Here is a 27,680-nt window from a genome sequence, read left to right as displayed (position 1 = left end):
AAAAAAAAAAATTTTGTATGCTAATCACCTCCCAAAACCTGACAACCTGACTGGCTTTGCAGCATTTTTTTTTTGTAACTACAGTATATGCAAAACCAAAAATCCACATTTTTATGGACAGCTAGATAATATATTTAAATTTTGACATTTCATAATATTATTTAAATGTATATTTAACTCCGTCCTCAAGTTCTTTGACTAATAAATTCATGAAAGTATTCTACCATTACTGATAGAACTGATTCATTGTAAAGGAAAAAGGGGGAAAAATATTTGTTTTTGATTAAACGATCAGATTCTTATCTAAATTTATCTTTTCCGTCATTCAACAAAACAAAAGAAATAAAAAAACAGGTAAAATTAAATTTAAGGAGAAATTCTAAGAAAATGTCATAATTCACTAGGAGCATCTTTTAGGCTTGAGAAGCATGGGAAACACGGGCCCAGGACTGCACGAGGAACAGCTGAGTTCCTGTAATGTGCAAGTGGTGCAGTGTGCACTATGAGGTTGTGCATTTGTCCTGAATGCCTTCAGTGATTAAACCATTGTGTTTTTCTATTACAGGAAAGTTACATTAAAGGGGTTCCTGGGAGGCTAGCGTTTCAGTCGTCAGTCAACTCCCTTAACTGTACTCAGTTATTCTTAAATCACTCATAATAAGTCCAGGTTTGACCCGAACGCCAAGTTCGGGTCAAATTAAGATTTTTAATTTTATTGTTTTTTTTTTACCTTGGATTCAACAAATTCTCCAGGAACTTGTACACCAAATGATCATCCTAAAGAATGGGGGAGGGAGAGGGAATCAATAACATACTGTACACAACATTAATTAAATCACATCACTTATGACATTCTGCATGTTAAACTTTAAGAAAGATCCTGTAATTTATATTTAATCATGTTTCTCACAACAGTACAGCAATCTGTTTTTTATCTAACCATATCTGACACTAGGTCTGGCTTCAAGGATTCAAATGAATTAATTTGGAGTAATATTTGATCATTTCTACAGTAATAACTAATTCACAGGAATTAGGTAATGTTTTGTGATTGTGACACAAACGGCATTCAGTCTCTGAGCTTAAACTTCACCCCAAATGTTACATAAAAGGAAGAAAAATTAACACCAAGCATACCAGAAAAAAAAAACAGGAAGGGAGCGTGGAGGGACGTGAAGTTAACTTAATTATCTTTACTTGAGTAGAAACTAATGAAAAGAGAAATGCTGTTCCTAATTAACAGTGTGTATGACAGCGTCTACATAAAGTATTGATTTTAAAAGGCAGTGTGCAGTGTGGTGAGCGAAATGTGACGATCGGTTTGGACCGGGTTGATACGCAAATACGGCGGGAAGCTGAAATGTCACGACAAAATGTCAGACATGGCAGCGCACAAGAAGCTGTTTAAATGGCAGATCTCTCATGAGACAAAGACTTTTTCCTCTGTGAGAAGACGGACAGTAGAAAGAAAATAAAAGCACTGTGGAAAAATATTTTCACGCCTCACTAGGTGACCTAATCACCACACAAGAGCTGTGCGCACATCTTGTACTGTATGTGAAAACATGAAGAAAATTTGTTGTTTTAATTATAATAAAAAAAATAATTTAAATTGTTACAGGTCTAAACATTTATATAAAAAAATTGCACCAAAAACTGACCTTCTCAAACTTTAATTTTTTTTTTTTTTCAAAAAAACTTCTACTGTTGTACATCATCTGCCATGACGTGTTGTAGGATGCTTTTCTGCTCACCATGGTTGCAAAGAGCACTTATGCAGGTCTGCTGGAGTAAGTCTGGCCTTCTCATTAGCTGTAGCTGCTCTGCTGCATCATGATTGTCTGTTACGGTTATGGAAACAATGAGGACGAGTGCACATGGAGAGGGAACGCGTTTCATCATGCATTATACAACAGCAGTTAGTTCTAACAAGGCAATCTGATTGGACGTGGCATCACCCCATGCAGTGTGGTTAAAAGCAGGTTTACAGTACAGAGGAGAGATCACCCGCCTGCCAAAACCCACATTTTAAAACCAATCACAGAAGCACTTTCAGCACGAAAATAGAAAGAAAAAACACTTAAACAAGTCGTTCCGAGTCGCCGCTGAACCAACTTTGTTATTTTATTTATGGCTACAATGCTAGCTAACTAGCTCCTAACACGAGGCTGAATCTCAAATCGCTCTCTACCCCTGATCAAGTGCACTACTTGGTGTGTGAGACAATGCATTGTACAGTACACCCTACATAGCGCACTAGCTTTCCATTTGACACTGTTTGGGATTCAAATATAAAGTAAAACCTGCGAGATTTACACTCCACGCCTGTCCACCACCTCCATGGTTTATTCTCCTCACCGTTTGTCTACATACACACAGTAGTACCAGTAAGAATTTAAAGATACTTTCACCCTGTTAATAACTTCGGGTTGCCAGCTCCTACAGTCATGGTTACTTAATACTGAAGGTACGGTGGCCGAGAAGTGCAAAACAAAACAACAAAACCGAAAACAATAACAACACAGAAAACAAAATAACAACATAGAAAACAATAACAACACAGAAAACAAAATAACAACATAGAAAACAATAACAACACAGAAAACAAAATAACAAAACCGAAAACAATAACAACACAGAAAACAAAATAACAACATAGAAAACAATAACAACACAGAAAACAAAATAACAAAACCGAAAACAATATAACAAATCAGAAAACACGACGACATATCCAGGCACAAAATAGCAACTGAGAAAACACAACGACAATTCACTTAAACCGGAAAAAGTAGGTATAGTTTGCAAATTAAATTCTTATCGCTGATGGACGAGACATCTGTCACTTAAAATATAGTACGTCCATATGAAGTACTGCAGCTACACGGACATTTAGATGTATTTTTATTTAAGGATTCATTATAATATTTTAAAATTATACAGCACTTTGGTCCACTAAGTTGTGTTAAATGTGCTTTAAAAAAATTCTGACTTCACTTGATAGTACTTCTTGATTTCTTTTTTTTTGTTTTTAGTTTTGTTTTCATTTTGTTATTTTGTTTTCGGTTTTGTTATTTTGTTTTGCACTTCTCGGCCACTGTATGAAGAAGAGAGGGGTACAAAAATGACTGATTGAATTAAGAAACAAATCATAATCTGTTGATAATTAAAAAGGGGGTTTGTGGAAACTTGTGCCTACGATCGCATCACAGAGGTGCTGATAATCAGTCCAACAGCACTCCCTCTTGTGTGATATTTAATTAATTGCAATACATTACCCAGCCGTTCTTTCTCGTTTCCACAGAAAAAAAACGTAGAACTCGGCAGCACAGCAGTGCCTTTACCTGCCTCATGGGTTAGCTAATGAATTTAATGAGCAGTATGTACTAACTACCCAATCCACACAACAAATGTTACTGCGTATTCGATCGCCTCACTCTCACAAGGAATATTTAGGGCAACTCATGACCATATGATTACGACTTCTAAAATACCAGACATGATGAGAACTGGGGCAGTCATGGCTCAGACGGTTGAGACTCTGGGTATCAGAGAGTCAGAGGGTCTGGAGTTTGACCACGCCACCAATGGGTCACCAGTGGACATTGCCAATAGGTTTGGTTTGTTGTAATAATTTATCATCTCTTTATACTGTACATCTGAGCAGTTCCTCCCAGTGGTGCCAACTTTGTGGCGACGGGGTTTGAACCCGAGACCTTCGGATCGGTATCCCTTAACCACTGACCCCTGTGACCCAGAAAAGCTTCCATCAGGAACTAAACTTGTTGCTTGTTGAAACTTGGAACAGAAAACCTCTCTCAAGGTGTCACCATGGACTCCAGTACCCATCACCCCCTCACTCACTCGTCCGGTCCATGTTCCAGGTTCAGGTGTTTCAAACGTTGACGTTGTTTGTTTTGATGTTTGCAACGCTTTCGCGTCCGCCTTGCCTGTTTAATCGTGACATGTTCATATCGTGCTGATTTAAATACCTACTTTAAAGGTGTAAACGGAGCTTTATTATTAATAATAATAATAAAACGCATGCTTGTTATTTATGATGTTTATATTGTCCTGTAAACAATGAGTCAGAGTCAGAAGGCAGTGTTAATCACCTGGATGTAGATTCATCTCTGAGACATAAGTGTGGTGTGTGAATGAATGTGCTGTCTATTCATTCCTGGTCTTCTTGTCCTGGTGATGGCTCTCTCTCTCTCCCTCTCTCTCACACACACCCACACGAACAACACACGTTCGCGCATGCGCACAAGCACCTCCACTATCAGACTTTTCAATTAACACCTCGCTTCCAGCGGCCAGACGATAAGGCAAACCTAATTACACTCAGCGCCTCAGATACGGACTAATCCATTTATTCTTTCTCTCTATCTATCTCTCCCTCTCGTTCATAAACACACACACACACACACACACATATATATATATTATTATTATTATCTCTACAGGAGGTCTATTGTCTTGTGTCCTGTATGACTGCAGCTTCACTTGCAGCTAACCCTAATCACCTTCTGCTCTTACAGCATTGAGTCAATGATGTTATTTACCAGAGAGATCAATGAGAAGGACTCTCTCTCTCTCTCTCTCCCTCTCTCTCTCTCACACACACACACTTGAGTTGTTCTTTCATTTGTCCTCTGACACTATCTCGAACCTCAAACCACAACTATAAAAAAAACATGGCAGTACTCACATCCTACCTCTCCATCTCTCTCACTCTCTCTCTCTCTTTCTCTGTGTCTCTTTTCGTCTTGCCCTAAGTCCTTTTTTGCCCCACCCATTTTCTGTCACTCGGTCTCTCAAAACTTCTCTGTCTCTCTTTGTGTCTTTTTCCTCTCCATCTTTTCTCTCTATATCTCTCTCCCCTTGTGTGTGTGTCTCTCTCTCTATTCTTCCCTGTCTCTCCAACACTCCGTTTTCCTCCGTTCCTATTTTCATTTATATATACATCTCTATTTTTCTGTCTCTCTACTTCTTTTCTGTTTCTGTCTCTCACCCTGTTTTTGTGTCTCTGTTGCTGTTTTTCTGCTGTCCCCTTGTCTCTATATTTTTTCAGTGTCTCTCTATGCCTTTCTCTCTGTCTCTTTCTCGTTGTTTTTCTCTCCGTCTCTCAATTTTGTCACTGTTTTTCTTACTGTCTTTTTCACTCTGTCTCACTCTTTGTTTTTCTTAGTCTCTCTCCCACAATCTCTGATTTTGTCTCTCTCTCTCTCTCTCTCTCTCTCTAGCTCATCTGACGACGGTGATAACGATAACGAGGCATTATTATCTGACAGCAGGTCATCAATGTAATAGGTTCAGCTTGTCTCACAGATGTGCTGAACGTTAGTTATATTTCAGCACCTTCATACAAAAACGCACAAATGAACTGTAAATGTGTTGAAGAAGGAATAAAACACAGCTAATGTGCTGTATAGTGTGTTGTGGTGCAGAGCAACATGAGACGAGAGTTACCGTGTTCCCACCTGCAAGTTTACTCTTCTCCAGTAACACCAAGGATTTTATTCCGCATAAACAGCAACTACAACTAATCCTGTAAGTAATGCTGCCACACCCACACACAATATTTTAACACTTGTACATTTTGATACCTCTCAGGTTACAATTACATTTTGCACTATCTGTATAATTTATTTACAATTCAATGCAAATTCTATTTCTAACTAAATAGTAACTTTGTAAATTTGTATACAACAGCCAAAATGGTATTTATTTTATTCTATCTTTAGTTAAATGTGTTCCTAGTGAAATGTATTTATATTTTCATTGCAGTAAAATCTTTCTATTCTATTCTACTCTACTTTTTTATTCTAATCTATTCTATTATACTCTAATCTACTCTAATCCATCTTTCCATTTTAGCTCATGCACTGCCGTATAAGCGTTTAATGCTTTCTACTCTATTCCATTTTATTCTACTCTATTCTATTCTATCCTACTTTAATGCATATCATACTGTGTATGGTTTTACAGTATATGTGACAAATATTTGAATTAGAATTTAATCTTACTTACTGTTGTGTAACAAAAAGTTGACCAAACTACGGTCAAGCAAAATAAAAATTAATGAATTAAAAAAATTTATAATAATAAATGTACCAGCTTTTCACAATTGGGTAACGCATCCAAATATGGAAAGAACTTCCGGGTGTTTGACAAAGACCCAGTGGGGAGTATTTGATCCAAGAGTGAAAATGCCCACACACACACACAGACACACACACCTCATCGATCTGTTTGTGTATTGGAGTGGAGACAGGCTATTTGGTGCTGACATCACACCTTAAGACATGGCCGATAATCCTCACCTCAAGGCTTTCAGTGAACAAGATTGGCAGGATTAAGAGCGTGTGTGTGTGTGTGCGATCGTTTTGCAATACACCACATAAAGCCTATGACAAAAACACAAAGCATCACGTCACCCCGATTATCACGCCAGGTGGCAAACAGGAACGATTCACGTCGTAGAGAGAGATCCTAAGCAGAGATATCGTACTCTGAGTCCTTATGCAGTACTGATAATGCGGTGGTAAAAAAATAAATTTGAGATCCGATTAGCTAGATTTGAGACAACTGCTTGTTGAACAGGAATTCTTTACAACCGTGGTGAGCAGAAAAGCATTTCAGATCGAACATTGTTTCAAAGACTACACTGTGCATCAGCTAAAAACAGAAATCTGATGCTACAGTGGACGCAGGCTCGGCTGCAGTCTGGTCTGAGTGTGTGTGTATACAAGAGATTTAGATGACTAAGATTTCTTCTCCACTTCAGCCATGCAGCTTTGGACACACTTTTCATTTCTGGCCACATGCTGGTGCTTAACTCGCTGGCGTTCACACTCCACAGGCATAAACCATGACCTAGAGGTTGACACTCACCTGTAGTGCTGTGATAATAGGCTCTACCTCGCTGATAAAGTGGACCGCTACCAGCTCGGCGGCTTTAGCAGGGTTAATGCTAACCAGCTCCTGCAAGACACAAAACGGTCCGATCAGCATTAGGGAAAAGTAGTTTCTCAACTAAATCAGGGATGAGCTCATGTAAAAAATCTTAAATGTTCCTTCAGAACTTAAACAGATCACGTGTTTTCGATTGAAACATGTAGAGATACTAATACTGTTGTTGCTTGTGTTCAACATTTCAACAGAAATAGATGACACAATGTATAGCAAACGACTAAACATAAATAATCAGTTGTTACCTTATTAAATCGGTGGTAAATACCTCATTTATATGTTACATTTTAGGAGATTAGCAAAGCAGTACTATGCTACTTAACTACTAGGTTTCCCACAAAGCTTGATTTTTCTTTATGTTTCTACACACCTTCCAAGAGAGATTCAAATCTGTTCTCAACACATTTCTAAATTAACTTGGATCTGTATTAAACCTAATTCCATTTGAACTTGGACGAATACAAATGATGTTTGTGCTGTCTTTTACTATTACAAGCACAAGCTACCAGAACAAGAAGAGCTTCTATTCCTTGTCCTAAAAAGTGCCAGGTTATTTCCGACAACATTTGAATGAAGGTAAGGCTCGGTATTAAAAAGGGTTTGACGCTTTTCAGTCTTGATCTCGGCTCTCATTTTTCTCATTTGGACTAACGTCTCGCTCTTGAATCAATCTCAGCTAGTCCTGATTTTGGACTTAAGAATGATGATCTTAAAAACTTTCCTTCTATAAGGCTGGATCAGTTAATAGCATGGTTAAAGCTTTTCTTCACTTTTTTGTACATTAGACTGAAAATGGGAATTAAAATGTCAGTTTGTGAATCACAGGTAGACCGTTCATTTACACTGATTTTGTGGCTTTTAAATTTAATTTGCAATTTAAAAGCATTAATGTTAATTGCCTAAATTGTCTCAAGCAGTGTGTACTGTAGCTTGTGTTTTTGATTAATTAAACGTCTCAAACATACAAATAGTATTTTTTCCCCCTGCCATTCTTTTGCAGTCCAGTAAGTGGCAGTACTGCACCGGCGCCCATAAACCCCTAAAGAAGAAGATGCAATCCTCTCTCAAAATGCCCGCAGAGGTGGAAGATTAATGCAGTGTATTTTTTGCAAAAAGCTGAGGTAAGTTTTCAAGAAATTTGCCAATCTTAAACTATTTAACATTTGCAATTAATAAAAAATAAATTAACAGTATCTTGGGCAGTGAAATAGTGGTTAGCAGTGGCCTTGCACGTCCATGGTTGAGGTTTCGATTCCTACCTCGGGTCTGGGTGTGTGGTGTTTCTATGTTCTCCCCATGTATGTTGGGTTTCCTCTGGGTTTGTCGGAATTTGCTATAATATCTCAAAAGGCGAAAAACTTCTCCCTACGTTTCCACAAAACTTGTAGTGTCAATCAAGTATAATGCACTGCTAAACTGTGCAAATAGGTAGATTTGTTAGCTCAGGGTTTCATTAAAGATCCACTTTACTCTTGTATGCTGTACATCTTAAACACTACTGTGTCAGATTTTAATATCCAAGAAGAAATCAGATACTGAAAACCTGTGACTACCTGTGAAAAATGTGACTAAGAAATTATTATAGAGAGCAGAAAGCTGATAAACATTTATCATAATGTGATATTTAAATGACTATATAAGGAAATAATGACAATAGTAGATTCAGGTAGAACTTTCCTATTTAAAAATGTCTTGCATGATAGCCTCATAGATCAAAAATCTAAATCCAGAGTTCTCCAAACAGTTCTTGCTGTATCTTTTTGGCCAGACGCTTCCTTTAAAGAAATCCTCCACTCACCTTAATGTGCTCCAAGGATTTGTTCCATGTGGTCTGCTTCTCCTCTGGACTGTAGCCAGGCATGGACAGGATGTTATGGATGTAGTTATAAACCTCCTCCTAGCAGAACAACAAAAAGTCACAGGCTTTAGAGAGCGCAGGATAGATAAGGAAACGTAGATTAAAAATACGAGGAAAGGGAAATGAGAAAGGGTAAAGATTTACTTTTCTTAAGGGGTCCTTCAAGTAGCAGGCGATGATTCGATCGTACAGGTGCTTCTGCTCATACAAAAACTCACAGATCTGATAACTAGACCGAGACAGGAAGTAAAGCAGAGACAGGAAAATTGTGACAAAAATGTTATATAAAAAAAAGGGAAACTGATGAGCAGCTGGGAATTAAAGATAATCTTTCATTGACCTGAGTGTCCTGGACAAAACAATCGATTTAGCTCTCCTCTTAATTGCTCCCTAATTATACAAAACAGGCTTAAATGAAAAGCAAAGGTAATTAAAGGTAATGAGTCTAAAGCCCTCAAGGGGGAAAAAAAAGCTTTCTAAAGCCTAAAGACAGGGAAAAAATTATAAATAGTAATCAGTGATTACAATCTAAGTTGTAGCATTCATCCCTATAGCAAGGATTTATTATGAAAATCTCAAGTGCAGGGCATTTAACTTGTACAGAAGCAGAACTTAATATTGCTCAGTAAACAAACACAAGGGTATACCTCAGGGTGCACTACTAGGAACACTTATTCACCATATTGAATGAGTAATACTAACTGTTCAAATAATACTAACTATATAAAATTTCATTCTACATATGTATATATAAGGGCAGCAATCCTTGTTACAGTATTTACAACTATCACCTATCAAATTAAAAGGCAAAACTTTAAGCCTAATACTGTTTAGGTTTACTCTGCTACCTGGGAGGCTCTGGTCTGTGCCTCCACAAGACCGACACTGGCTTTTCAGTGGAAACAGCAAAAGTGAGCCTTGGGTGCCAAATATCCTGCATGATCCTCTCTTACCAGCGGCCATGTAAGAGGACGTAGGCCAGATTTAAGCCAGGTAAGAGAAGGCAGGCCAGATTTAGGCCAGGTAAGAGAAGGCAGGCCAGACTCTGGCCAGTTAAGAGGAGGCAGGTCAGACTTCAGCCAGTTCAGAGAAGGCAGGCCAGACTCTGGCCAGTTAAGAGGAGGCAGCTTAGACTTGTTGATACAGAAAAATAATCTAATTTAAGGTGAAGCAATTAAGCTTGTATGTAATTTTAGAGATCAAGCTGCAGCCATGCATCTACTGCATGAACAGTTCTTTAGGATGAAAAGTGCTATATACCTTGACTGCTCCGTTCCTGAACAAACACTTACAATTCTGCTTTTTCTGCCAGGGCGAGAAGCTGTCCCTCATCAAACTGGACCATGCCGCCCACCTGCAGTAACTCCAACAACACCTGCAACAACAACAGACCGCTGTGAGATAGTCACCTGAGCTAAACAGAGCTGGCTCTATGTAGACCTATTTATGTATTTCTCAGCACACAACAGATGGGTGTAAGGCTTAATGAAAAAAGGATTTCATTTGTAGAGGTAGGATTTGGAACGCTTAGGAGACTAAACACTGCAGCTGCCCTGGGATTTCTTCAAGTACAGATTTTTATGCGTATTTTATAAAACTAATTTAGCAACCAACCTATCAGAATTTAGATCAGACAAAAATATGTCAGTACAGAGAATGCCATTTACATATATTATATAATTATATGTTATAACCTCTCTCTCTCTCTCTCTCTATAAAACAGGAAACAAAGCAGAACAATCAAAAGTCACAGGCTTTGGAGAGCGCGAGATAGATAGGAAACGTAGATTAAAATTATGAGGAAAGGGAAATGAGAAAGGGTGAAGGCTAGATCAAGCTGAATACATTTTGGGTATGTTCACTTGCAAAGATGTTTTAATTCTTTTACAGTAATTAAGGTGTATTCTGGTGATTTCACAGCACTTGTAAGCTTTTTTTTCTATTTTTGCATTTGTTAAATAAATTAACATTAATTAGTTAAATAAACATGAACTACTTTAACAAGCCCATGAGCTTAATGTGTTTTTACCTGCTGCCTCTCTGTGTGTCTGGAGTCATCGTCTGGACTGCACAGAAACTCCAGAACCTGCGTACAACAAGATCTTGGTGAAACACATTATGCTTCCTACACAAATCACGCTGTGTTTAACATGACCATATGGAGCTCCGTACTGAGTCAGAGCAATTACAATTTCCTCAAGGCCAAGAGATTAAAGCCATAAACAACAACAACAACAACAACACAGATTTACAGCTGCTTTTCACTGGTGCCAGTCTCAATTCCTCCCAGCCTAGTTCGAGCTCACTTTGAACCATGAAATCACTTTCGCACCTCTAATAAGATGGAGTTATTTTTACGGTGAGCTGCTAATTGCTTTGGAGTCATCACCGCGTTAATGTGTGCTGCTGTTTTTGGCAAACATGATGATGATGATGCGTGCTGTAATGTACATATTCCCAGGATCCGGTGTCGCTCAGAAGACCATGGGCTTACGTGGGTGCAGTGAAAATATAATAATAGGACTGTGCATAGAATTCATCGCTATTCAAACGAGTTTGGGAAACTGAATCCTGAGCAGATGGCTCCTTTTACGGATAGGAGGATGGTATACTTTCTCTCCCTGCCAATCATTTTTAACACTTTATATTTACTGTATTTGGCAGACGTGCTTATTCACAGAGCCTCATTATACTTTGAGCAGTTGAGGGTTAAGGGCCTTGCTCAGGGGCCCAAAAGTGGTGTGGAGGTTTGAACACCTTAACCACTGAGCTACCCCTGGCCTGCACAGCTCATGGATGCAGATACCATTTTCCTCCAATTGAATTTTTGAACTTGTGACTGGTAGGTTACATGACACCATAACTTAATCTACCAATCATTCTTATATGTATATAGATTGAAGTACAAAATAATAATAATAATAATAATAATAATAAAGTCACCTGATCAAACAACTTCCTGTTGACAAAAAGGGTGTTGTCAGGCTTGGCTAGCTGACGAGCGAGAAAGGTGAACAGGCAGCCCACCTGGGACGGAGTGAAGTCCGAGTTATCCACCATGACCTGCCCAAAACACACACCCACACACACGCACACTCATCATTTAAAATCTATGGATAAAAATAGCTCTCTACTATTCATGAGTGATCAGAAGGGAAGTGAGAGCATGAGAAGATCTGGAGATGAGAACAGGAGAAAAGGCAGGATGTGGGTTGAGCTATAATAAGAGCGCTTGATGAAGGAGTTTTAAGCGACCGCTGAGTCGGACTTTATGAGCTCCGGTGCTGATGAAGTGATTGCGTATAGCTGATTACCAACCTGATGATGACATTGAAGACACACAAGAGATGTGTGTGTGTGTGCGCATGCGCGTGTGTGTGTCTTTGTAAACGATTGTGGAAAAAGGGTGTGTTAAAAGGTAGTAAAATGAGAAAAAGAATGATGTCTTCACCTTAAGTAAAATGTCCACAATCCTTTGCTGGTACTCCAGAGCCTGTTTGTCGTTCTTAAAATCCTCAAACGTCTGAAATGGACAAAGATTGTTAAACTTATAATGCTATCAAAAATGGACCATGAACCATCTTTCACTTATTTTAAACACAATTAATTACATTTGCTTCTTTCATTTAGTTGTTTATACGGCACTGCCGCAATGACTGGTATCGGTTATTTAACCAGGAGGTTTCCAAGTCAAACCGGGACATGGAATGAAATTCCTGGTAATCAAAGCACAGGTCGGTTATGAGACTCTTAGCCACAGTAAAACATATAAATGGTGCAAACGTTTCCGTGAACATTCAGCCTTGAAAATCGGCAGGTAACTTGAGGAAGAGACACGTCTGTTCGTGAGATCTGTACACACCAATACTATTTGCACATTACAGAAACTCAGCTGGGAGTTATTTCCTCATCCCACTACAGTCCTGACCTCTCTCCAAGCCATTTCCACATATTTGGGTGATTAAAGGAGTTCCTGGGAGGCCAGCGTTTCAGACATGAAGCAAGGAGTCTAATCATGGCTTTGGCGTACTGAGAAAACTTGATGGTATCCAAGCACTAGTGGAAGACTGGGATAAGTGCATTAGTGTAGCAGAGGATTATAGAGAAATAGAAAGGGAGTTTTTACTCTCATAACTGTTCTCTTATGCTGCACAATCAATGTCCCGGTTTCACCCATCATGTTAATATTTTACTTTTATGTAACATTAATTTTACTGTGAATATATTACAACTTCTAAAACTTTTAAAAAACATAAAAAATAATTTTACAAATTAGTTTATAATCCCCTAAATAAATTAAATTACAAATGGATAAAAAGTGAAATAATGCAATGTTGAAATACCCTTTGGGCTTTGATTTTGATGTTGGTGCTGCATTGATTATTTTCCTATAACTGTTTGTCCCATCATGGTTTATTTTATGAAATACTATTTAATTCTTTATTATCCTGTTCTGTACCGAATATAAAACCAAGGGGAAAAATGCAAAGCAGCAGCGATAAAAATCTAACAGTTATTTAAAGCTAAATGATGGCAGATGGAAGTTAAGTTGAAATATTAAGAAAACTGAGATAAAGTCTGTGGTCAAGCGGTGCTCTCTGTGGGGAGCGAGAGTCAGGTAAGTGGGAAAGAATGAACACCTAAGGAGAATGTGGCTAATTAGGGTCTGTGTGTTGCTGTGAGCTGGGAAATAAAAAGAAGGAGAGCAGAGCGAGAGAGAGAGAGAGAGAGAGAGAGAGAGCAGAGCTTAGAAACCAGCAACAATGCACATGTGCTGGTTATGTAAGTCGCTCAGGAGGGTTTAAGAATGGTTCATTGAGGAGGACTGGAAATAAAAATTTTTAAAAAGTCAGCTCACAGCGGTACACAAACACTAATTAGCCACATTCTTCTCAGGAGTGTGTCCTTTCCTCACACATTACTCAGAGCAGTGTATGACCGTGCCCCTGCCCCCGGACGTCTTTTTATTCCTGATTCTAGTTTTTGTTTTTTGGCTGAGATAAAAAGTGAAATGCTGCACACTTCGGAGTCTTTTAGTTGTAAATGTGTTCCCATAGCACTATTGGTTTTTAGAGAATTCAAAGTTCGAGTCAAAAACACTCGATGTCACTAAATAAATGACATGCGCACAACTAATTTGTTCATTGATTTTATTCGACTATGCTGATTTTTCAGTGCGCTAATATTAACATATTAACACATTAGACGTTTACAGAAACGTTCTCCATTCTCGGGCACGCTTGCGCATTTAAACTTTCTGATACAGCAAGTGGCAGCATTGTTTGTGAGCCACCATTAAACACAAGAGAAGAATAGAACGAGGATGTTACTCTTTGCACTAATATTACTGAAATTATCAAGTCACGCTCTCATGTGCCTTCCTACTTTATCAGCTATCACCTATGACGTCACATCTAAACAGCGCGTTCTACTTCCTTGATCAGGTATCGTAATCCAGACCACTTTTCCAGGGGACCTAGTCACGGTACCCAAGCATGGAAAAATGGTTCCCACTGTGAAAATAAACCAGACTTTTGGGGCCAAGTGTTCTTAGAAACAATCCTTGGCCTCAATGTGAAAAAAAAAAAAAAAAATCTAACTTTAGATCAGGTCTCCTTCGATGCTTGTTTTCATCCGAAGGTACTTGCTGAGAAAGGCGACTGGCTCCAGATAATGTGAGGTTCCAGAATTCACAAGTGTATGTGTGTGTGTGTGTGTGTGTGTGTGTGTGTGTGTGTGGTGCTTTATATATGCAAAATGTGAACTCGTGACAGGGTCGTGTTAGTTACATTAGCCGTCGGCTCCAGTGTAGTGCACCTCCCTGGCTGATCAACTCTGCGCAGGTACAGTAAGAGGAGAAATGAGTCTATTTGTAGCTTTACTGTTTGATACACACCAGCGCCAGAACATTGAGGAACTCGCGGGTGTCGAAATGCAGCAGGGTCCGGATGTACGGATACACCTCCTCCTCCTGGATGGCCTCTAACGAATGCAGGCGGATCAGGAACTCAAACACCTGCACCACATTCAATGAAGAGCAGACACTTAGTAATATGTATACAGTACACTCATCTCTTAAAGACCTTTAAATTTAAACCTGTCGCGATACTACACTCACAGAGAGATGTGATGTCACTTCCCAGATTGCATCTTTTCTCTGTGATATAAACTGTCAGCTATGTACTGGGTGTAAATCTGGCTATCTCTAACTAATGTAATGTTTAAACACGAGTGGAGTGCTGTTGTGATGAATATCAGCATGACTGTGTTCCAGTCACATTATTTTAGAAAATTTGTAATAGAGTTTAATTACATAATGTTGAGGAAATGTTAGCCTTCCATGTTAATTAAAATATACCTTTAAAATTTCATTTAGATTAACTTTAAGTTGTGCATTCAATATTGTAAAATGGTTGGTTAGATATGTTTTGTAAAATTAGCTTGCTAGTTAGAGCTTGTGGATTAGTTTGTTAAATTAGGCAGCTAATAAAGATTGTGGAGTAGTTTGTTACCGTAGCTAGATAGTTACTGTACATTTTGTAAATTAGCTTGTACAGTTGGCAAACTAGTAAGTTTAATCTTTCTTTTTTTATATTAGTTGGTAAAATTAGCTAGCTAGTTCATTGTTGTACATTTATAATTTTTCGTTAGATAGTTAGTTAGTTTTTGGTTATTAACAAGTTATGTTGCTAACACATATCATTCAGCAACTGGTGGATCGAACCTTTCGACTGACAGTGTAATTAACATGGGGTGAAGATAGTTTTACATTTTCACTGATACTATGTAGCCAATAGGTGAGGAGAATAAACCATTGAGGTGGTGGACAGTGGGTTAAATCTCATAAGTTTCTCTTTATATTTTTACTTATTCCTCTCTGTTTACTTCCGCAGGTTTGGGGTTAATTCCCAAATAGCATTAAATGAAAAGCTAGTGTGCTATTTAACACACAAAGTAGTGCCCTTGATCAGGGGTTAGAGAAAGAAAGAGAGAGAAAGAGAGAGAGAGAGAGAGAGAGAGAGAGAGAGATTTGGGATTTAGCCTTGTGTTGGAAGCTAGTTAGCTTTCTAGCTTGCAGCGATCTCCGGATAATAGGCCGAGCACTTTACCACTGTGCCACTCGGAGGCCCTATAATCTAATAAACTTTTAATCCAGAAAAAAAAAAAATTACAGTAACATTACTGCAACAATGTTTTGGATTTGTATTATCAAAGCTTTCCGAAGTTCTCAAGATTTTTCTAATTAAACAAATAAAATAATCTGATCATTTCTGACACCCCATGAACGCAGTATTTAAATTTTACTAGCAATCATGTGTGTTGATGAATCTGATGCTTATTACAACTGCATCATTCAATCGATAATTCAGGCATTTAAGTGGCACCGAAATGAGGCACCGAAATTCACGTTCTGTTTCGGTCCGGTACATACCGGTTATATAGGTACCGCTGCCGTATTGGCACCGGTTTTCGGTACCCAACCCTAAATACAACACACGTTTGTCTCCATATCGTCACTATAAAATATGCTGAAAGAACAGTCTCTCTCTCCGCAGTTGAAGAAGAGGTGAGCCGATCAACTGTCAGTCTGAGATTTGTATTCGTATTTATATTTATATATATATATATATGTGTGTGTGTGTATTAATATAATCTGCATTTATAATTTTATTAATAAACAACAGCAGTTGACCGAAAGCGATTTCCGGTAGTGTGTGTGTGTGTGTGCGTGTGTGTTTGTGTGTGTACATACAGCAAGTTAATTAATATAAAAGAGAACCTACCATGGAGTAAACAGTCTTGTACAAAGGCAGAGAATTTTAAACTGATATGATATTATAGGTATAGCGAGCAGAATTAATTGCGCCCTATGATACACTGACTGTCTTATTAAAACTGTTAGGCTTTAACAATACATCCACAATTACGGCTATTCCATCCAGAGGCGACTGGTTGAGCAGATTTGTGGTGTGTGTGTGTGTGTGTGTGTGTGTGTGTGTGTGTGTGTCCACTATTCAAACAGACACAAAGGCTGCTAATGAGACATGTCTCTAATGCAGCTACTATAGATTACGGGGACAGTGTGTGTGTGTGTGTGTGTGTGTGTGTGTGTGTGTGTAAGATACTGTTTATACTGTAAAGGGTAAAACTAAGATCAAAGCTGATTCTAACTGTGTGTCCAGCTCGCTACATGACCTCCCGTGGTTAGATGAAAATTATACATTATAAAATTATACATTAACAGCTAAAAGTTGCAGGGAGAAAACCAAAACACACACACACACCTGATTTTTAACTTGTGGCACAAGGTCTTCTGGGATGTCCCCCAAAGGATAGGCTCGTCCTGCTAGACAACAACTGCAAAACCAGACACAACCAGAATAAACACAAAATAAAACAATGTGTGTGTGTGTGTGTGTGTGTGTGTGTGTGTGTGTGTGTGTGTGTGTGTGTGTGTGTGTGTTGATATGCATATGCTCACCTAATGTACACAAGCAGCTTATTTCCCATGACCACTTGTTCTTCTGTGAAGAGAAAGACGCACAATAAATCCACATACACACAAATGTCTTGCTGACTTGTGAACAAATACAAGTACAAAAAAAAAGCTTTAAATAACCCTGTCCTTGGTTTATTCTCCTTAACTTTTGGCTACATAATACAGGTAAGAATTTACAACTTCACTCCTATTAATTACACCAACTGTCAGTCGCCAGCTCCACCAGCCATGGATAGTTAGCTCTGCTAGTTGCGGTAGAAAATGTGTTAAAGGAGCAAAGTAACCGATTTAATAAAGATATACAGTCGACCCCTGAAATTCATAGGGCTTACATTTGTAGAGCACCCGCAAATTGCAAGAAAAATGCCTATTTTTATAGAGTTTAAACACTAAATATGCCCCAAAATATGCTCACTCACTCTATACCGCTTTATCCTGTATCCAGGGTCGCGGGGGCCTGGAGCCTATCCCAGGAGGCTTTGGGCACGAGGCAGGGTACACCCTGGACAGGGTGCCAATCAATTCAGGGCACACACACACATACACACACTCACACACCCATTCACACCCTACAGGCAATTTGGGAACATCCATTAACCTACATGTCTTTGGACTGTGGGAGGAAACCGGAGTACCCGGAGAAAACCTACCAAGCACAGGGAGAACATGCAAACTCCATGCACACAGAGACGGGAATCGAGCCTGGCTGGGAATCGAACCCAGACCCTGGAGGTGCAAGGCGACAGTGCTAACCACTACACCAAAATATGCTTCCAAATCCTTTTAATTTCATTTCAAACTGATCTTAATACATTATTCTTTGAAAAAAAAAAAGGATGTAAAGGTAAACACGTTAGTGCTGGAATGTAAAATGTTAACCCTACATGTATGTTCCATTTTTCTTCATATATTCTTTATATATTTTCTATATTGTGTATTTTTGTTGTACAGTTATTTTATTTTTAACTTTAATTTTTATATTTTATTTTATTCTTTCTTAGTTAAATTTACCCTTTATTTAAATTTTTATATTTATTTCCTATTCCTATTTATAGTCTTTAATTTTCAGGTCACGAGCAGTTGTCTAAGCATTTCACTGCATATCGTACTGTGTATGACTGTGTATGTGACAAATAAAATTTGAATTTGAAAAATATTTTGAATTTAATTCATGCGAGCACATTTTCTTTGGTACAAGTACTGTAGGGTAAATACGGTAAGTCGCATTTTCCTCTGCGGTTGCTTTGTGTTCTTTCTTTCTTTGAGCAATTTCCCTCTGGGATTAATAAAGTTCTTTAAATCTTGAATCGTTCTACAGTACAAGAAAATGTATACAGGATTATATTTTACATGAAAATGTAGCTGAATTTACATAAATATTTATTTAATTATTAAATTATATTGTTCCTAACGGTTTAGCGTTAAAACCCATGAAAAATTACATACTGCTATGAAAAAAAGGCATAAAAGAATTGCAGAGGTTATTTGTGGTTTCTGCGAAATTGCCGGGGTTTCCACAAACAAACATTAGTTAGGTTGCAAGAAAAAAAAAAACGACTAAGGCCGCGAACACATTATAATGCGTTGCTAATAAATGGCGTTTGTGAAACTCTTGATACTTTGTTCATAACTGATATTAATCGCAACAGCACTCCCTCTCGTGTGATATTGCTTAATCATTCTATCTATAAAGTGACTTGGGTTAATTGGTTTTCGTCACTGGATATATACAGTACTTACACTGGGTTACTAGCAACCTAACTTGTTCATGGCTTATTTAATTAACCTCTTCCAAAATTAGCAGCTAGCTAGTCATTTAATGGCTTACTTTAAAGCAATATAGTTTTTTTTTGCTTTTTTTACTGCTAGCAAATATTTTTCATTTACAGATTCTTTTTTTCTAACTCTATACAGATTTAAACACAAAAAGCAAATAGCTAGCAGCAATTAAAATATCTAGCTGCAGCGAAGTATTATTCAGTTTTTAAAGGTGTGCCTATCTTTTTTTTGAGTAAACAATGTACTTAAATTTAAGAAACTTTAGAAAAAAAAAAACATTCTCTCAATATCTCACGTAGACAGGCTCCATTTCAGCTATGTTAGCTTGCTAGCAATAACGCTGAGGTAACTCTTGTTAGCAAAGCACAACTTCATATCAGATTATTGCTAAACATGTACTCAGGACTTTCCTATTCCCATCTCACAAACATCGAAGCAAAAATGCTCCTCAGACTGTTAAAAGAGGCTGTCTGGGTTTGTTGTCTTCGTTATTAACAAACAACAGTTAATTACCTCAGGCATCTGCTAATTTAGCTCAGATGTTTGTGTGCTAGCAGCAGGAGGCTCATCAGGAAATTAGCGGTACCAATTTCTGCTATCAAGCTGTGAGACTCATTACTAGCTAGCAAACTAACTTACTGTAGCTGAAGACAGATTAATAGCAGATTGCTACGGCTAATTTTCTCTTGTCCTGGCTCGCAAACATCGAGGGTTGCGAAAGGGAAATCTGCTAGCACTAAAGCTAAAGGCAAGCAGGTAGCAGATCTTGCTCTGATACAGGAGTGTTCTCTCTGGGATTGCTCTACTTAGCATTTAGTAATCAACGTTTTATTAATATAGACATAAGCTAATTAATAGAAGCAGAGAGAATTGTGGGAAGCAGATGTACCTGTGAGAGATCTGCCTTCACGCAGAGGAGGACCAATCACCTGAAAGAGTTTCTGAAAACAGGAAGTGAGGGAAAGAAAAATTAATTTCCACATAAAACGTGTCCCAAAGCACTAGATACAGATAGACAAATTTATGGATGGATAGATGTAGAGATAGATAATATACTGCATTAACTAAACACTGTGAAGACAGGTGTGTGCGTGTGTGTGTGTGTGTGTGTGTGTGCGTGCGCGGGTATACAAATTATTCTCCAATATCAATTCCCTTTCATCTAGCGCTTCAGAGGATCTCACCGACTGCATCGCTTTCATCTGCCTCTTGAGCTAATAGTGCATTCACTACTTCATCCCAGACCCACACACACACACACACACACAAACTTCCCAAGCAAATCTATCAGCACACTCTTTATTCTCTCACAAACCTGAAAAATTGCCCAACTCATCAAAAAACAAAAGCTGCCCCGGTACCAGCCATGTCTAGACACACAATCTAATTTACACCACTCACACACTTCGATCTCTTTCTTCATCCCCCTTTCTGTCATTCTCTGTTCCCCTCAACAAACAAGTCCCCAAAGCAAAAACAAAATCACCTGGTAAAATTATACAGCCAATTATAACTCACTACAACATCAGTATTGCTCACAATAGACGCACGGACCCTACATGGACCCTAATAAACCTCTAATAATCAGAATCGAATAATGAGAGGGGGTGTAAACCTTTGATCAATCATTCAAATACGTAAATATCAGCTATGTTAACACATGCTCCGATTGTTCTCTCCCTCTTGTCAGAAAATGAATATTCTTTCTGAACGCGTTTGCCCCCACATAATGTAAACATAACATGATGTAACGAGTTTCTGAGAGGAAACTTTCGTTCCATTCCCGATCTGTAAACTCTATAAGAACGTCTCTCTCCCATCTGTCTGTAATTCCATCCTCTGGATCTTTGCCTGAGCAGTAAGCACTGATTGACTTTACATTTCATTATGTATTAAATTACTTAACGAATCATAGATGAGATTGAATTTTTGTAAACATTTCTAATGCAAGATCTAAAGGCGGGATCGATCGGTGAAGACGGGCAGCCCTACCTAACCTCACAACTGGAAATCTCTAACTGGAAAGATTTTAATTTAATTGGAGAAATATTGTTTGATAATATTCCCGTCTTTTAGGATATTACTTAGGAAACCTGCCTTCATGAACGTGAGGCTAACAACAAACTGAAGGACACAAGGTGGCGCTATTCGCTTGTAGCGTAAATAGAGAAAAACAAACCAGCGGATCAGAGAAGTATTTTCTGTAGCTATGGTAGGGACAGTAGATATTACATCTATTTTAATGTTAAATGTAAGGCTTAGTGTGTTCAAACTTTGCTAAAACTTTCAAAATTTTTTTGTGGCAAAAAAAAAAACGTCCATATCAATGACATACTAATGGAAAAACACTATTACTTCACAGAGCTGAGATCTTTGTGGCATGCGTGTTACCTCCATGGGGCTGATGTAATCATTCATGCCACTGTTGAACACGTACACCATGGCATCGTAGAGCTGGTTATCCCAACACATCTGCACCACCTACACACACATTTACACACCACACAATAAACATGTTAGGGCTTTAACAGGAACTGGCAGCAGGACTTGAGTGCAGTGTTGGAAAAAAGTAACACCCGGTTAGTCTGAACGTTAAAGCTGGAACTCGGGGTACAGAATTCAAGTTCAGTGAAGTTAATAGGGTCGGAGGGAACAAAGTGAGTGCGTGGCAGTGAAAACAAAGGGCTGGTTTTAATTCAAATAGTGATTTAAGCTGCAAAAAAAACTCAAGGATGTGAAGATTGTGATTGTGGGAGTGAACGTAAAACTCTAAATACAGGACTTAAAATCCAAATACTGAGGAAAAAATATATACAGTATTAATACTACTACAGTTGTACCTTAACATACAAACTCATTTTTGCCTCACAAAAAAAATATATATAAATAAATTTGCAAGGAAGCCAATTTTTCTCAGTAGAAAGCCAAGCGAAACGAGTTTCTGATCCCAAGAGGACGAGTAAAGGGAGTCACTTTCAGGTTTGTTTTTGAAACAACTGGTGAGGAATCCAAGATGGATTTTATATTTTACTTCATTTGCATATGTTTTCTAAATGTTTTGATTGTTTTTAGATGCAAAAATTGGTAATATTTAGGGGTGGCTGGAACGGATTATCTGCACATTTTATCTGAAAATGTGTTTCGCCTAAAGAACTCGCCTCTGAAACGGCTTCAATTTGTATTCCGTGGTAGTTTTTAAAGCACTGTGATGCAAAGATGGAAATGTGTGATTCACATCATGGAATTTTTGATTTCTATTACCAGAGCATGTACTGCTGTTACACTATTTACTGCTCTTACACTATTTAAACACCAGGGGTCCCAGGGGTCTCCTCATCCCATGGAAGTAAAATACATAAGAGAACACACCTGTCACATGAACGTTTATTTATTTTTTTTCCCCCCGGAAAGCCTTGACAGCCAGAGAGCATTAAGTACACCACACACACACACACACACACACACACGAGCGGAAATCGGGCATTTTAACCGACTTTGGAGCTCAATGTCTGCTTGGAAAACAGAATTTTATATGTAAAAAAATAATAATAAATTAAATTTATATGTTTAATGAAAATTTTAGACATTTAATATATTTATATTTAAGCAGTCTTTTCATCATACAAATTTCGTTTAAAATACATAGAGAATCAAATCGAATCAAAAGCCAATACTGTGAATCAAACCAGATCATGCAAATCGTATATATAATCGAATCTATTATGTACTTACAAATGCATGTTTTATGTATAAATTTAGGATTCCCCCCTCAAACATCAAAGTGCTCACGATACAATGTGACTGGGATCTGTGGGTGCAGTGAGCCAGTGTTCACACGCCTTCCTGGGTAAAGCGGCGCAGGTGCTAATTACACAACCCCATTGGTTTGATTGCACATATACAGTACAGACTAATGAAAACAAACGTTGATGGATGTGAAGGAAGGTGATGATTATCCGGGGTATCTTATTTCACACACACACACTCAAACAGACTCCAGAGAGTACACCCACCTGCTGTATATCCAGGTTGGTGATGTCCATGTGCACCAGGCAGCCCTCCACGCTCTCCATCATGCCATTTTCCTGGAAGTAACTGAGAAGGTCCCTCATGACTGGCGCTGTCAGGCAGCCAATCCGCTCGCTCAGGATGTACGGCTCGAGACTCTCCAAGAAGACGCCCTTAGCCACCGAGTTCTCCACCAGCCTCGAGTAGATCTGGTTAAACAGCAGGTCACTGGAAAAAGAAATAAACACAACAACATAAGCCTCATAATAATAGAATTTGTATATTTGTTTGTTTGAACACATTGTTTGTTTAAATGGGGTAAATTTAATCTAGATAAAATAGCGATAAAAAAGAAGTGACAGTGACAAGAGAAAAAACTTAACTTGAAAAAAAAAAACATGATTTTTTTAACCTACTTTGTGATATAGCCTTTCATTCAAGAAATTCTGTTCATTCAATGCATACTTTGTAATACATTCTCTTTTTGACACACAAATAAAATTATCTGCTTTTTACTCATGCTATGAAACTTTAAACTTGGTACAGGTTTAAAAAAAAGAAGAAGACATTAGTCACATGCTGCTACTGCCGTGCTACTTGATCAAAGTACAAACCTCGATTACTTGTCTGCTGATTATCACTTAAACACACACAAACACCAAACTACTGTACTTACTGCAACTTTACTGCACTCTTTTATGCACATTATAATTAAAAAATATTCTACACAAACCATGAATAAAAGCTTACGGTAAACTCTTACAATATTGGTACAGTATTTAGTCTGATAAGCACACAAACCTGAGGTCGAGTGAAATGCATTTGAGCTGCAGTGATGTTCATAAAGCACCTGATATGCAGCACATGAAAAGGAAGTGACCTACAGCCTACATCATTAAAGTCTGTAACCTATAAACCGCAGACAGAATATAATTCCATGGAACTAAACAGACTCTCCTGTCAGTTGCAGAGTTCTGAATAACAAACATGGGTAAATACCTTGAAAGAAAGAAAGAAAGAAAGAAAGAAAGAAAGAAAGAAAGAAAGAAAGAAAGAAAGAAAGAAAAAAAGAAAGAAAGAAAGAAAGAAAAAAAGTTTCTCTTTATGACACGGTGTTCAGGAAAACTAAGGGCGCATTTAGAAAAAAAAATCCTAGTTTTAATAAAAAGTCGATACTTATTTAAGAAAAGTATTCAGTGCAAAAATCTAATTACACATTGTTAAGGTTTGCTTTAACTACATGAGCAGGGCTTCCAAAATTAGTTTTTTTCCAAATGAGCCCAGACCTTGCCATTTTGGTTTCTACTCATTAGTTACCGTCACACTTCTAATTCCACATCCAGTTAAAGGTTTCATTAAATTTTCACATTAGTTTTCTTGACTATTGTTGTTTCCCTGAATAAAGTGAGTAAAGTCAGAATTATCTGTTTTTTTTTTTAAAGAACCCAGAAACGCAAAACTAGTAGTTACAAATATCAGCAAAACTCATATCATTACTTTGTTGTAATGACCGCCTCAAGATTGCATTTCCTCCCCGCTTTTTAATCACCATGAAATTTGGTGATAATCTGCAACATCGAGTTTTCAAGCAGCTTGATCAGCATCTGCATCTAGTGTGACGTTCACCACAGATGTCAGAAATACCGTACATACTAATGCTTTCAAAACAATAAGGTTGTGTGAACCAAGTGTTGAGGTGCGAGCCATGCACATTTCACCGCACACAGCGCTCTGCTTGGAGCTGGTGGTCTGTCCAGTTTACTTCCGTTTCTTATAGAAATTGCCTTTAAGTCACGCCTTCGTGCTCTAGGATTGGCTCCTATTTCTCGTATTATCCGGTGATCTAACCAATCATAGATAAAGCCGAATTCTTGAAACCGATTATAATGCAGAAGGGGGGATTTGACAAAAAAAAAAAAAAAAACTGCATCTATAAAGCTAGAATAAGCCCAGGGCCCACAGTTGAAATTAAAAAGAAATATTTGAATGTGATCCAAAAATGAAAGTCTGGCACTGCTGATCAGATTCAATCTCAGATCATCCTTCAGTTCATTGTTATTGATGGACTACATTAAATGCATTGCGCATGTCTGATCTACTCTATATAAAAGATCAGTGTGGTAGCTCAGTGCTTTAGACATTGGACTACTGATGGGACGAAAGGTCCCAGTTTCAAACCCCTGCACCATCAAGTTACCACTTTTGGGCCCTTGAGGAAGGCGCTTAACCCTTAATTGTTCAAATGTAAAAAAATGATACAACAATAAAAATGTAACATTTTAGTTTCCATCACAAAACCCTTTGTCAATTGTGAAAACCAACCTGGGGTCCATTAGCTTGTGAATGCCCGACATGCAAAACTCCTAAAGGTATAGTTTATCTCTGCTTTGGGTAAAACAATAATCATAAAGAAATCCCTCTGTGTAAAATCTGACTAATATAACAAGACACTTTAGTTGCATTGCTGTTTGGTACTTTAAGACATTTCATTTCTTGTTTTTTTATTTTATTTAAAGCTCATTTATTTGTACTTATTTATATTTAGATTCTTCGCCTGGGTAAGTGAATGTGTCAAGTACCGCATAGCTGCCAGGCAGCTGTACCTATTGAACTGGCAATTTGGCATACATGTATAAGAAACACTGCACACCTGGGATAAGTTTACACTTTTGACAAATGTGAAAATGTGCCCCGTGGTCAAATCGTTCAGCTGTTCTTTCAAGAGAATAAGGCACTTCTGAGCAAAGAGCAATTCAAAGGTTTAAAAATTGAAGCATAATGCCGTTTCCTTGTTTCAACGAAATCTCTATGAAACAGAAGGAGGAAAAAAAGCGCAGCAGGGAATTAACTTAAAATCCGAACCTTACTGCATGATTCTTTTTCTTTAAAATACACACGGTAAGGAAAAGATAAGAGAATGGGCAGAGATAACAAGTAAGAAAAATGAAGGAGATAATGAACGAGAGAAAGACAAAGAGACAGAAAGCACAACAAGACCAGAGGTTGAGGCTGATAATAAATCCACAGAGACATCCGAATAGTTTGAAACCAGCAAACTGCAAGTATCAAACAACTTCTTCCAGACACAGACCCGACCAAAAACACACAGCGGTGACTTCGGCAATTACACACACACACACTGCTCTGAGGTGATGCCTGATTAGTTTTGTGGAGTGTTTCAACTGAGTGCAGAAATACCCAATTAAAATAAAGTAATTTGAGTAAAAACTCTTTTCATCTGTCACTCCATAACTTTACATGGTCGTGATTATGATAAAATATATTCTGTAAGTCTAAACAAATTACTTCTCAGGTATAACTTGTAAAACAAAAGCCCCTGAAAACAGATCAGATTTTCAACAGGTAGGACATTTCACTCAATCATTTTTTAAAATTTTAGAAATTTATGTTTGACAGTGGTGTCCATTTCTTTATCAATTTTTATGAATAAATGAGAGCCTCCAAGTGGCGCAGTTGTAAAGCACTCGCCCTATCATCCGGAGATCGCTGGTTCGAACCCCGAGTGATGCTGTTTTCCTCTCACAGCCGGAGGCACAGAGAGAGCTGATTGGCCGAGCTCTCTCAGGGGGAAGGAATGAGAGGTACCTGCGCTCCCACATTAATCACGGCTCTACAGCCAATCGGGGCGCCTAGCGGGCGGCTAGCTCTTTCCTCCGAGTGTGTTCTTCCGCCCCTAACGGTGCGTGAGCAAGCAGTTCGAAAAGATGCGGTCGGCTGACGTCACACGGTTCGGAGGAAACACGGGATAGTCTTCGCCCTCCCGTAGGGCGAGCCTTAATAGAAGTAGTACTATTATAGTACTACTATAGTACTAGTGACGGGGAGGAATTGGCCACGACTAAATTAGGGAGAAAATTGGAAAAGATTTAGCTGGGAGAACATCTAGCAACTAATTCAGTTAATTGACATCAGCTCTGTAATATGATTAGCTATAAAAGGGATGTTTTAGAGAGACAGAGTCTCTCAGAAGTAAAGATGTGCAGAGCCTCTCCATTCTGTTAAAAAGTACATAAAAAGATTGTGAAATACTTTAAAAACAACTTTCCTCAGCGTCAAATTGCAAAGTAATTGCAAATTGCAGTTGAAATCTCTGTGTGTAAGAGACGAGGGCGAAGACCTTTGTTGGATGCCCGTGGGCCCTCAGACGACACTGCATCACTCATCGGCAGAATTGTGTCATTGACATTACTAAATGGGTCCAGGAATACTTCCAGAAACCACCGTCAGTAAACACAATCCGTGGGGCACACCCTGGACAGAGTGCCAATCCATTGTAGGGCACTTAAGCACACACACACACACATTATGAGCAATTATAAAATGCCAATTAACCTAATTCTACATGGCGTTGGACTGTGGGAGAAAAATAAAGCAGTGTGAGAGGAAACCCTGGAGATAATTATGCTTTGCTTTTAAGCCTCTTTGTAAACTTTGTGTTTTTAAAAAGCAAACAGCAAAATAATCCATCTAATATATGTTTGACTTAACAATTACAAAACTTGTTTCTATTCAAAAGTAGAACTGCAACGTACAGGTTAA

At 38.2% G+C, this 27,680-nt stretch overlaps 1 protein-coding gene across 1 annotated transcript in view; it reads right to left on the bottom strand.

Annotated features, from left to right (window-relative positions):
* The window catches only part of vps8 (VPS8 subunit of CORVET complex), a 109,160-nt gene that overhangs the window by 53,114 nt on the left and 28,366 nt on the right, over positions 1-27,680 (bottom strand). Inside the window, exons 21-34 of the mRNA XM_053476992.1 lie at positions 23,126-23,348; positions 21,504-21,593; positions 20,002-20,053; positions 17,316-17,358; positions 17,119-17,191; positions 14,730-14,849; positions 12,285-12,356; positions 11,777-11,896; positions 10,863-10,919; positions 10,126-10,208; positions 8,978-9,062; positions 8,774-8,872; positions 6,898-6,987; positions 731-777 (exon numbers count right to left, since the gene is read on the bottom strand). Of these exons, the coding sequence (XP_053332967.1) occupies positions 731-777; positions 6,898-6,987; positions 8,774-8,872; positions 8,978-9,062; positions 10,126-10,208; positions 10,863-10,919; positions 11,777-11,896; positions 12,285-12,356; positions 14,730-14,849; positions 17,119-17,191; positions 17,316-17,358; positions 20,002-20,053; positions 21,504-21,593; positions 23,126-23,348 (1,254 nt within the window). The remainder of the gene's footprint in view (positions 1-730; positions 778-6,897; positions 6,988-8,773; positions 8,873-8,977; positions 9,063-10,125; positions 10,209-10,862; positions 10,920-11,776; positions 11,897-12,284; positions 12,357-14,729; positions 14,850-17,118; positions 17,192-17,315; positions 17,359-20,001; positions 20,054-21,503; positions 21,594-23,125; positions 23,349-27,680) is intronic.

The sequence above is a fragment of the Clarias gariepinus genome, chromosome 18 (genome assembly GCF_024256425.1).
Source record: "Clarias gariepinus isolate MV-2021 ecotype Netherlands chromosome 18, CGAR_prim_01v2, whole genome shotgun sequence".
Lineage (NCBI taxonomy): Eukaryota > Metazoa > Chordata > Actinopteri > Siluriformes > Clariidae > Clarias > Clarias gariepinus.
The sequence above is the reverse complement of the archived record's forward strand: the minus strand, read 5'-3'. Positions and strand labels throughout refer to the sequence as shown.